Raw genomic sequence first — 12,143 nt, 5'->3', positions numbered from 1 at the left:
TCTATATATACACACAGGAGGACACAGACTGGGAATGTGATTCCTGAGTCCATAAGTGTGGTTGACGGACTAGGTTTACCTAAAAGACCCTTTAAGAGAAAGCTCTTGAAAGATGATTACAGAATTGAGACACCATCATTTAAAAGTGCCCGAGGCAAACGCCTTTGAAAATTGCAGCAGTGGAGGGACAGAGAAAGAACCACACAGCCCTTGATTGTTGCGCTGTTCCCTCAGGACCCGTTCTCCCCCTCCCCCTCTGTTTCTCATCTGATAAGAGCGAGAGCAGCACTAAGACTCCTCATCTATCTTATGAAAATCCGATTCGGAATGGCTGTGATCAAAACCAGCTGGCTGTCACCAGCAGTGGCCTCGCGCGGAGGGAACCGCTCAGAAGCGTTCCGTATGTGGGAGTGTCACGGGTGGCACCGATCAAAGTAGCATTTTTTTAATAAATATATATAAGGAAAAATACAAAACCTAAGGATTTAGAATAAAAGCGGTGTAGTTTGTCTTGTTTTTTTCAGTGTAACACGAAGAGGATGAAATAGAATCAGATATGCCTGGTTTCTTACATCCGCACTTCCACGGGCTGCTCGGAGAAGGCGCTCCGTGTCACGTTAATGCTGTCTTGCTCATCTTGGGCCTTATTGAAGAGTGGAAAGTTCCTCAGTCTCCATTCCTTTCAGCCACTTTTTGCTCATCACTTTCAAAGTCCTTTACCCCTCCTTGTCCTTAACACATCTGTGCAGATCAAAGCTGGAACTGCCAGCAAGCTCTGAGAGCTGTTTGAGTGGTAGAGAGCATTCCTCTTCCTTGTTCATTTCCTTCAACCGCCAGCGACCCGTGGTGTGACGTTCCCTAGAGGCCACCTCACAGGTGGCAGTGGAGTCCTCCCAGTGTTGGGCTCCTGGGCTGAATGGGATCTTTCTCTATAGAGAACCCTTGTTGGGCCATGCGAGCCTTGTTGGGTCTCTCACGAGCGCCACCTTTGAATAGCTCCAAAGGCTCAGTCCTGGTTGAGGACCTTTTGCGTTGCTGATAATGATTCTTCCAAGCACTCAGTGCCCTTGGGTGAGGAGATGTGGAAAATCTCATTCTGGGGTGTTGCATTCCTGGCTCCTTCAGATACATCCTAACTAATCCCTCTGTGGGTCATATGAGGAGGTCAGGCTGTCACACACCATAATCTACCATGTGCTGGATTGCCACTCTTAGCAAAGCCCCTTCTCTGCCCGTGGTCCAGCCAGCACCACAGCATATGGAGGCCCAGCTGATCCCAGAAACTAAGTCAGTCCAAACCTTCCTCGTCAAACCATCGTCAGCCATGAGAGTCACCACAGCTTGGAGGGCCATGAGGAACAATCAGCTATTCTGATCTTAAGGTCTGTGATCTCCTTCCCTGGCAACATTTAGAGAGATGCAGTTGGGCAGGAACACAGAGGCATTTCAACCTGCGGGACACGAATGAACATCCCTCTACCCCAGCACCCCCCCCCCCAAACTGGCACCCCAGGATGGGGCACCTTTTCTTTCGGTCTGTCACACACTTCCTCGGGGACCTGCTCGTGCACTGCTCCAGAGTAGACACCGGCTCCGCCTTGCCTGTTCCTCAGCGTTTGTGGTGTGGGTCTCTAGCCAGGATCCCAGTTTCCAGACCCCTTTCCCCGGCCTGCCGTGTCCGCTGCCTCTCTCCTCCCCTGCCAGTAGCGATTCCGGGCGGGGCCTGGTTTCGATCAGGTGGTCACAGGGAAGAGTCTTCACACAGCGGACCTGCCAGGGACCTGCAGCCGTGTTTTTGCCCCTCAAACCCTGACTTGGGGAGTGCGAGGGACGGATGGTTACAGGGCCCAGGCGCGCTCAGGAGTTCCTCTGAGACCGGCTCTTTCTCTTGTTCCTTCGGGTGTTTGAAGCCTGTTGCCTACTGCTTTCCCCTTTTCTTCTCTCTTTTCAAAAATTCTCCATTTTTTCACTTAGAAAAAAAATTATTTATACGATTGAGATCCGCTAATTAAAGCCATTTTCTGGTATTTGGTTACTGGAGCGTTTGATGTCTCTCTGACAAGACCATGAAATGCACGGTGTGTCCACAGGGACAGAATTTGCTGAACACGGCTCTTTGTAAATGAGGGGACACAGTGTCGCAGCAGCTCATGAATATGGAATGCCCATGATGCCACCTCAGTGGACTTGGGAACACAGATGAATCCTGTCATGTGCTAAATGAGACCAATTTCTTTCACTTAACTTCATCTTCAATCAGACCTTCTTCCATTTGCCTGTTTAAAATTCCCCATACGTGATGCAGAAGGTAACAGCATTCAGTAAAACAAAGTTTTGCAGCTGCAGAGAAAAATCATAATGATCTCTGGTCTAAAGTTGCCATCTCCCAAAAACATGGACATTGTTTCGCTTTCGGGCTCTGCTGAGGTCTTTTAACTTTGGGCACAGAATTAGGGGTTGTGTGGACCACTCTTCCTGCGGTGTCCTTAAGCAGTATGTCTAGATTCCTTTCATGTGGATTGGTTATTGAACTTGGCTATGGACGGTGGATGTGGGCCGTTAAGAGCCCGTGGATGCTTTGTAAGTGGGAAAGGTCACTGTGCGGGAAAGCAGCCCTGGGAAGAGAGTGCCTGTAGCCAAGCAGGGACTTTGCCCTGGGGAGCTTAGTTAGAGGACAGAGTGAGAGGTCATCAGAAGGAACACGGACGAACTTGCCAGGTAGGCCAAACGCTTGGATCCTTTACTAAGGTGTCAAGGCAAGAAAGTGCTTGAGTATAGAAGAGACTTTCTGGGGGCGCCTGGGTGGCTCAGTGGGTTAAGCCGCTGCCTTCGGCTCAGGTCATGATCTCGGGGTCCTGGGATCGAGTCCCGCATCGGGCTCTCTGCTCAGCGGGGAGCCTGCTTCCTCCTCTCTCTCTCTGCCTCTCTGCCTACTTGTGATCTCTGTCTGTCAAATAAATAAATAAAATCTTAAAAAAAAAAAAAAAAGAAGAGACTTTCTGTAGCTCTCCAGAAACCCTTGTGGTTACAACCAGGAAATCCCATTCAGAAATCCCCAACCAAGAAAGTCAGCAAATAGTAGACCCTCAAGGGACACAGAGAGGTAAGGCTCCCTGGGGGACCCAGGGTCCAGATTAGGGGGCCTCCTTTGTTCTCTCCTTCTTGCAGAATTCAGAGTGATGCTCCAGGTAAAGAGCCCGAGTTACACTCAGGGTGTACTCAAGGGTACCCCTGCATGCTGAGTCCGGTCTTCAAAAATCACTTTCTCTTTCCGGTTGTACCAAAACAGGCCAACAACATGTGGGTTTGAATGCGGGCTATCTCCGAATTGTCACGGAGATCTGGAGCCCGCTTTATTGGAAGAGGCAGGCTGGCCTCTTACTGTCAGGCCACAGGGGCTGAAAAGGAGCCCTCTGGGACTTTACTGGATAGTTAGCTTTTTAGTGTGCGTGTATGATGATATTATCCATAACAAATGTATTTCAGGGCAAATGGCAGCTTCTCACATCTTTGAAACCAGTTGTAATCGATCTATAGGTGTTCCCACGTGCTTCTGTTATTTATATCAGCACCCCGTCATTCTGTGGTTTCGTCTGGTAGTCGGTTTGTTGGGGCAGATCTGTTGGCAGACTAGCACTCTGGCATCATAATGAGTTTCCCATTTGGCAGTCTCTCTCTTGGAAGTAAGTTCTTACTGTTGTTGTATATTAATAAACCTTTCCTGGGGGCTTCCAGAAAGTGGAGTGATACAGGAGGGGGCACTCCAGAAATCCCAAGAAGAAAGAAAACATTGGGAAGTTGGCAAAGAGCAGTGTGACCCAGCCTCAGGATGGAAGCCCAGTGGTCCATATGGACCGAATTTGAATGACTCCTCCCCTGTAACTTTGTGCTGGCTCATCCGTTGTTTCTTGCGTGTGCCCAGGCCCTTCCCAGCTAGGCCTTGCAGCTGTCAAGGGAGGCAGAACCTTTGCTGTGATGTTATCAAGTCCAGGCATTATCCAAGGATTGTGCTTGGTTGTGTATTAAATGAATCCTACTCAGGCAACTTTTAAGGCTCGGTAGCACTTACACCATAATTGGAACGATCCAGAGAAGATGGGCGTGGCCCTTCCCTGCGTGGGCCTTTCAGATTCGAGGGGCGTCTGTCTATTCAGTTCTCTTTGGCTCTTCTTTGGTTTGATGGTCCTTGGGAAGACAGTGACTGGGATGTGCTTTTCGCCCTCAGCTAGTTCACCATATAGGGGACAGATGTAGGGCAAATTTCACTTACTCTACCTGTTACAAGGTGGTGAGGTTAACCCCGTGGCCCTAAATAAACTATAATGGAAAGCCAAAGTAGAAAGCTCTGAATTCTGCCTGTTGGATTCCAAGGTGATTCTACAAAGGAAGGGATGTACATTTTCCTGATTCTGCTTTTATGATTACTATTTCTTTATGTGTAGTTTTCCTTTTGCAGTGTTGCCATGTGTCATCAATGTTGGTTTCCCCTGAAGCGCCCCAGAAGGGGTCTTGCATAGAGCAAGCACCCAGTCCATGTTTCCTGGCTGGTTGGTGCGGGGCCTTCCTCACCTGGCATCAGGCGCGCTCTCTCCTGCCTCACCCCATGCCGCTCTCCCTGGGGCCCCTGTGCCGACCCCACTGGCCTTGCTCCAGTTTCTGCAGTGTTGCAAGTTACTTCTTACCTCATAGTGCCTTTGCCAATGCCATCCCTGCCTGGTGTAATCCTGTCTATCCTTTGGCTTTGAGCTATATCGTCCCTAATTCAGAGACCTTTCCCAACTCCCCAGCCCCTCTTCCAAAGTTCTTAAATGAGGTCTTCTCTGAACCGGATTAAATGCATTAGGAGGCACCAGTTAGCAGAATACTAGGTGGTCATTGAAAAGAATGACATCTATCAGTGTACTGATGAGGAAAGAGAAAGCAAGTTGCAGAAGATTACATGTGTAAAGCGATCCCCTTTGCAGACATTCTTTAAAGGACATCCGTGCTGCGGGAGGCATGCGTTCTTTTCGGTAAATATATAGGAGAAATTGTTAATAGCACCTCTAGGGAGACAGACTGGGCTCATAGAAGACGAAATTTTTCACTTTAAACTTATCTGTAGCATCTGAATTATTATCACATATGATATTTTACCTTTTGAACATAAGACAATTAGTTGTTTCAGCCCCGTTTTTTTCCGGTGCTCCGTGAAGACAGGGACTGTGTTTCCTTTGCTGTTGTCACTGGCCCCGTGAGCTTCGCCCCTGCAAGTAGCGACACTCCATCAGCGCTCCTTGAAGGAAGGACTGAGTGAATGAATAGACAAGCAAGCAAATGCGGTTTCCCCACCGTGTGGCTAACCGGTTGACAAACAGGGCAGAAAGGCAGGTTGAGCCAGCAGGAGACACGGCTAACAGAAGAGGCAGGGAGAAGTGCAGAGAGCAAAGAAAACCCATGGCGTTGAAGGGGTCAGAGCTGGGAAGGATAGAAGCACGTGGTGGCACGTGGGAGGGGTGGGGGCGGTCTGGGTGAGGAGGCGCTGCCTGTCTGCGGGGCTGAGATGGAGGAGGAGGGCACCCACTCCCGTGGCCCTGGAGGCATCCTAGCCCTCCCGCCTTGCTCCCCTTTCCTCAGACTGTTTGAGGCACTCCGTCACCTCCAGGAGGCTGAGTGAGTTAAGACATGGGCAACGGGGCTCTGGCATCAGTGCGCTCTCTCCATTCTGTTCCATGGGGCTTTGCTGGAGGGAAGTAGCAAGTAGGAGCATAGGGGGAGGGAGGGTATTTCAGTGGTTTGTGCTGATTGGAATCAAGAGAAGTACCCAGAACTGGGGACCATGAGTCTCAGGCAGAGTAACAGCTGCCCAGGCTCATCCCTCTGTGAAGAAAGCACAGTGGGTGGAGAGGATGAGCTCACGGGTTACAGCAGGACAGAGCTGGAAGCCCAGCACTGTCCATTATCGATGATCTCAGGTCATGAAGCTGCCTCCTCTGCTGAGCCTCACTGTTCTCGCCTGCAAACTGGGCTAAACTAAAGGAGAAGATGAAAGTAGAGCCATATAGTTTCTCCCAGGCTCAACACTTTATCTGTTAATTACGCACTGAACACAGTGATGGGTACTTTATAAAGACGATTGCATTTCATACTTACGGTGACCATGTGAGGTGGGTGTAATTATGATCCCCGTTTTACACATGAAGCAGCTGAGGCACGGAGAGGCTAAATTCACGCAGCTGGTAAAGGGGAAGCCAGGATTGAAAGCCAGCCTCCCTGTCTCCGGAGCCTGTGCCCTTAACCGTGGCGTGGGCGTCCTGCCTGTATAATTAACCTACTCACTGTTTCCCTTCCCGTTCTTCCTCTTGGTAGCACGAACAGAATGAGAATGAAGTTCCTGGAACTATTAATTTTTTTTAAAGATTTTTATTTATTTATTTGACAGAGATCACAAGTAGGCAGAGAGGCAGGCAGAGAGAGAGGAGGAAGCAGGCTCCCCGCTGAGTAGAGAGTCCAATGCGGGGCTTGGTCCTAGGACCCTGGGATTATGACCGGAGCCGAAGGCAGAGGCTTTAACCCACTGAGCCCCCCAGGTGCCCCTAATTTTTTTTAAATAGTGGTAGCTTTTCAGCGAAAGCAGACCCCCGTGTTCCTCTTCCTGGCTGTTAAAATCACATGCTATTTTATTTTATTTAAAATTTTTTTTTAATCTGAGCACAGTTGACAAAGAAGTGTTGTGTTAGTTACATTCTGAGATTTCAGTCTGACATCGTGAATCAGCCTGGGTCCCCAGTCCAGACATGTAGGTCAAACAGCGGTAACTGAAATGTCCACGTGGATAGTCTGGTGAAGCAGATTTCTCAGGTCCATTTTCTTTTCCTAGGTTTGTTCATGGATGTGTGTGTGTGTGTGTGTGTGTGTGTGTGTGTTGAGGGGAAGGTGGGAAGGGGAGAGAGGCAAGACGAAAATATCCAAGAACAAATTACATATACGTAAGCCCTTGTCCGTGGTAGGAAACCAGAACTGTGAAATTGTGAAGTTTTTTGAAGTTTGCCCCAAACCGGCTCCTTGGCCACCTGTTCCATGGGGGCCGGGAGTTGGACGGCCCCACTCTGCTGCGATGGCTCAAGCTGTCACTGCACCGGAATGTTCCAGCTCGCCTCGGCCTGGCTGTCATCGCTGGCTCTGTCCCACTCAGGCGGTTCACCGGGTTCTGTTGGGCACCAGGCTTCCAATTAGAGAGAAATCCCACTGTGTGGCCAGCCTCACCAGTGCCACTCTGAGAGGCCCCTTTGCCAAGGCCCAGGCTGACCTCTGATCTGTCACAGATGGGCCAGTCCCACACTCCTTTGTGCGCATTTGGAGGAGGGGGTGGGGCTGAAGAGGGAAGCCCACAGGGAGTCCGAGTGGACATTGGGCAGAAGTGCAGTTCCTCAGAGCTGGGAGACGCTGGGCAGAGTTGACAGGACCCAAATGCTAGTGCTGTGGAGGGAAAGGGGACTTGGAGAAGACCCCGTCCTGAGCTCTAAACCCAGCGTGGGGCCTCCTCTTACCACCTTCTGAATATTCATCTCAGGCTGGACTCCACACCCGAGGAGGAGCGACAGGAGCCGCTAACTGGCTCCTTCCAAAACTGTCACCTTGCTGATGGCGTGTGGCACAGCCGGCTTCCTCCCTGCCCGGCCGTAGGCTCTGCGCTGTCTCTGCAGCCTGGGAGCCCCCCTCGGCCCGGGCTCAGGGACGGTCCTGTCAGCAGCTCTCACCATGGACGGTATTAATCACGCAGAGCCAGAGTGAATGAGAAAGCTAAATTCCGATTAGCATAAGAGATAGAATCTTGGAGAACTCCTCTAATTCCCCAGCAGGACGGAGACAGAGACTCTGAGTTCTGCACAGCTGCTCTCTGGACAGAGGACTGGCTGAACGTGGTTCATTATTTTGGGGGTGGCGTGCGTGTGTTCTCTATTTCCCCTATCAGCCGTTTCTTTTCTAAGCCTCTTTTTATTAATTTTTATTCATTCATTTTTATTTATTTTTATTATTTATTAACCACTCTCTTTCTCTCTTGGTCTTGTTTTCTGTGTCTCTGTCTCTCCCCCGTGCACTTCCTTCCTCTCTCTCCAGGTTCAGTATCTGTAACTCCCTAGTCAGAAGCAACGACCAAACGACCTTGACATTTCTATACTCGGCCTTAGCTGGCCTAGACCCATGGCAAAGCCTAAAGAACAAATAGCCCGAAAGTGGCAGAGGTCTTCCCAGATGTTCTTGGAACGATGCTGCGTATTTAAAAATAAAATTGAATTCAATCCATGGAAGCAAAAATGAACGGTTTCTTCACTATTCTGTCCTCTCTGGGGCGTTCCCCCCTTTATTGTTTGCAGCTGGATTGGGAATTCTAGGATTCTCTCTCTCCACGTGGCCTTTCCCCCCCCCCACCCCGCCCCTTTTCTTTTTTAACTCGCAACTGGTTAAAGCAAACAAAACCCCGCCTCTAGCCAGTGATGCTCATTTGGAAAAGGAAGTGCTACTTTAGGGGGTTAGATGGTCCCCATGACAAGACAGGCCATTTCCAGCAAGTCTTCACCATTACATTGCTATCTCTTGGCTTCTCCGTTCACATGACTTTGTTCGTCTGATAAGAGAAGTGGCCTTGTGTGTCCTCCTGTGTCCTCCTGTGTCTGCATGTCTGCCTCATATAGAGGGTTTGAAGAAGGGAGAGATCTCTGTGACACCACAAGAGAAGTGTCATCTTTAGAATCAGCATTGTTGATTCTACCAGATCTGGCAAGTGGAGACTCCCGGGGACACCGCTGGGGAGCCGGTCATATCCTTAGGTGTAAAGTGTCCTTCAGAGTCAGGCTCAGGGCCCTGACAGCTATGATGATGGCAAAAATTCTGATGAGCTAATGCACGTGTGGACCTTGGTCATGAGGCAGTCACTCATACTGACGTCCACGTCATGTCACAGCACGTTCCTCTGTCTCTGGCCAGGGCGGGCTCATTCACCGGCTCCTGCAACACAGACTTCCCTGAGCACAGTCTGGGACTCTCTTCTCCTTTCTTTGCATCTCCCCTTGGGAGAGCCATTCCAAGAGCTCCAGACCTGGAGAATACATCAGGATCCCCAAAGACATCTTGGGAAAAAATACAAAATCCTGAGCCCCGCCCAGGAGATTCTCCTCCAGCAGGCGCTGGGGTAGGGCCTGGGATTCTGAAGTCTGTCTTTGACTTTGTGCTTCAGGACCACACAGCCCAAGCCTGGGAACCCCTGGAGGCCAGAGACTGTGTCCAAGTGCCCATTCTACTCCCAGCCCACAGCCCCACACCTGGCTCTTTGAAGGCGATAAATTATACACCGAGAAGTGGGCCAGGCCAGGGCCCTCACTGTCTGTCCTGCTGACCTCTTGCTTCTCTTCTCTTTGCAGACATCCCTGTTATTCCAGATCTGGAAGAAGTACAGGAAGAAGATTTTGCTTTGCAGGTGGCCGCCCCTCCCAGGTACACTGAGCATGAAGTTAGTGGGAGGCAGAGAACATGTGAATTCATACATTCCAAATCCCATGTACAGTGGTGCTGCTCCCTGAGTGGAGATGGGGAATTTCTGGTGATGGGCTCCCGTTTTGCTAGGCATAGTCCTTCTACTTTGGTCCCTCCCAGCTACCTAGGAGGCTCTGGGGATGGTGGCCCCACGGCTCTCCTGAATCTGGTCCCGCCTGGGGTTCCACCTCACCTTCTTCTCTCTTTCATACAGCGTCCAGGTAAACCGGGTGATGACCTACCGTGACCTTGACAATGACCTCATGAAGTACTCAGCCTTCCAGACCTTGGTGAGTGGAACTGTTTTCAGTCAGAGGGCAGGCTCCAGGCAGCATCTCCTCCACAGAGCTCTGAGGCCACCTGGTGGGGCCATCGTCCTTGGGTATCTGGGGTCCCTAGACCCAGCCTACCCCAGTGTCTCTCAGGGCCAGGCTCCCACCCTCCTCCACGGCTGCCCACTGGCATTGGTAGACACTGAGGCCCAATAGATCTGCCGCTGTAATGCCCTGCCCTCTTGGTGTTGACCTTCCTGCAAAGAATGCCCAGCCTGCAGGAGGTTATGGTGGTCCCGCCTCCCTCGGTGGCTGTGCGGTCCCCTCACATGTTTACTCTTTAAGGCATTTCTGTAGGTCTGGGTTGGGAAGCCCCACCACGCACACCCTGACCCACTTAGCAAGAGATGGTTGTCCGGAGGTCCCCTGGGGTGCACAAGTTGGTGTACACGTTTGTTTGTTTGCATTCACAGGATGGAGAGATCGACCTGAAGCTCCTCACCAAAGTCCTTGCACCAGAGCATGAAGTCCGAGAGGTAAGTAGCCACAGGATCTCCTTCTCCGGGCTGTGTCCTTTCTGCGGCCAGCTGGCTCCCCAGCATGAGCGCGGCCTTCCTGTGGCGCACGGGGCGGTGGGGGTGAGATGGGGGGGTGCAGGGGAGGTCGGCTGTGACAGAGGGAAAAGGTCTCCTTCCTGTGACCCAGCAATACCTCTTCTGGCAGGATGACGTCAGCTGGGACTGGGACCGTCTGTACACCGAGGTATCCTCCGAGCTCCTCACCGAGTGGGACCTGCTGCAGGCGGAGAAGGACGAGCCCGTGGGACAGCCCGCGCGTCCCTGAGCCCTGGGTCCACAGCCTGCTCTTCCCGCACAGAGTCATTTCTGCTTTGGACTTAAAGAAAAGGCCAGAAGCCTAAACCTAGAGAAGCTTGCAAGCAGCTTAGAATTTTTCTATGCAATATTTTGTAATAAAAATACTTATTTTCAGTAGACCACATGGGATCATTCCGTTGTCATAAATTACTTTATTCTGTGGCCATCTCTTCCATTTCTTTCCAGCACCTCTTGGAAAGATTCATCAAGAGTGAAGGAGGGCGGCTTTTAAAGAGTCTGACAGGTACGCCAGCGGCCGTTGAAGAGCGTGAGGGAAAGCTGGGCTCGGGGAGACGAACGGTGCTGCTCCTGGACGCCATTCGCTCCACAGGGGCCACAGCATTTGCCCGGAGCATCCATCTCCTTGTGAGCACCTCGGCGCAGGGGTCCCGGAGGTTGCCAGCTGCCAGGGTCCAGGGAGGGCCTGGCGGGGTGTCGCTTACGTCGGCGAAGCTGCACCATCTTCACGCTGGCAGGCGGCTTCGCTGAGGAGACAGCAAGGAGTGGGTGTGATAAGGTGACTTGTTCCTCACGATGGGGTCTGGGGGGCTTTTCTGACAACACCCCCCTTTCTCCTTTCTTCTCACAGCCCAGGCCTGGGGCTCCCAAGGCGTGCCCTTCCCTTCCGCCCCAGTTCGCTGCTGGTTCTGGTCAGCAGGGCCCAGTTTGGCAGCCCCGAGCGTTCCACAGAAGCTCTCTCCCGGGGAGCCTGGGACTCCCTCTGACCTTTCGGAGACGTAGCTGCCTGTCTCCGTTGCCCCTCCAAGCAGCATCGCTGTTTCCAAACTGTGCCAGTATCTGGAGCAGAGCCCAACCTTCTTTCGAAACAGAGACATCTTTTGTTTTTGTTTTTCTCGCTTTCTCCCCCAAGACCTGTCATCTGAGGACAGGGACTCTCCCTGCCCACCTCTCCTAGATGCCATTTTGGGTCCGGCCCACCCAGGCTGGCAGCTGTGGACCTAGCTCCACTCCAGGGCCATGGGGCAGTCCTGGGGAGAGCTGAGAGCTGCTCTTATCCTGCCTGGAAAGCCCTTCATTAAAATTCAGTAAAACAAAGAGACTCAACACTTCAAAAACCCACTGGGGGGTTATTTTTGTATGACTACTCTCGCCCTTCCCCAGTGAGCCAGGAGGCCTCCAGAAGCACCAAAGAGACTGCGTGGCTGTTAATTATAAACTAAGGGATTTAGTGGCTCTGGGCCCCCTTTTCCTTCTTTTCTAGAGTCACACTCTTAGCTCTGATGGCCCCCACTTTGAAGTAATTCCCATGGTCACTGAGAAGTGTCCGCCCATTCTGGTTTTTCTTGAGCACCATCCTGAAATCCGAAGGAGAAATCCGAAGGAGAAAGGTATTTCTAGTACCTTAACTACTGGCCAGTTCAGCTGCTTTGGGACGCTGATAAACTTGGGAGGGCTGCAGCTAGCCTGAGCAGGTAGCTAGGGGTTGACTTCCCTCCTCCCTTTATTTTATGAGAGCGACAGC

General features: G+C 51.4%; 1 protein-coding gene across 1 annotated transcript in view; it reads left to right on the top strand.

Moving 5' to 3' along the window:
* IFT43 (intraflagellar transport 43) overlaps nucleotides 1–12,143 on the top strand; it is a 120,288-nt gene that overhangs the window by 69,216 nt on the left and 38,929 nt on the right. The window contains exons 6-10 of the mRNA XM_045072055.1: nucleotides 9,402–9,474; nucleotides 9,728–9,803; nucleotides 10,259–10,321; nucleotides 10,509–11,177; nucleotides 11,883–12,009. Of these exons, the coding sequence (XP_044927990.1) occupies nucleotides 9,402–9,474; nucleotides 9,728–9,803; nucleotides 10,259–10,321; nucleotides 10,509–10,628 (332 nt within the window). The 3' untranslated portion in view covers nucleotides 10,629–11,177; nucleotides 11,883–12,009. The remainder of the gene's footprint in view (nucleotides 1–9,401; nucleotides 9,475–9,727; nucleotides 9,804–10,258; nucleotides 10,322–10,508; nucleotides 11,178–11,882; nucleotides 12,010–12,143) is intronic.

This window comes from Mustela putorius, unplaced genomic scaffold (assembly GCF_011764305.1).
Source record: "Mustela putorius furo isolate JIRA1106 unplaced genomic scaffold, ASM1176430v1.1 tig00000129_pilon_pilon_pilon, whole genome shotgun sequence".
Taxonomy (NCBI): Eukaryota; Metazoa; Chordata; class Mammalia; order Carnivora; family Mustelidae; genus Mustela; species Mustela putorius.
Note: the sequence above shows the minus strand (reverse complement) of the source record. Positions and strands in the feature narration are given on the sequence as shown.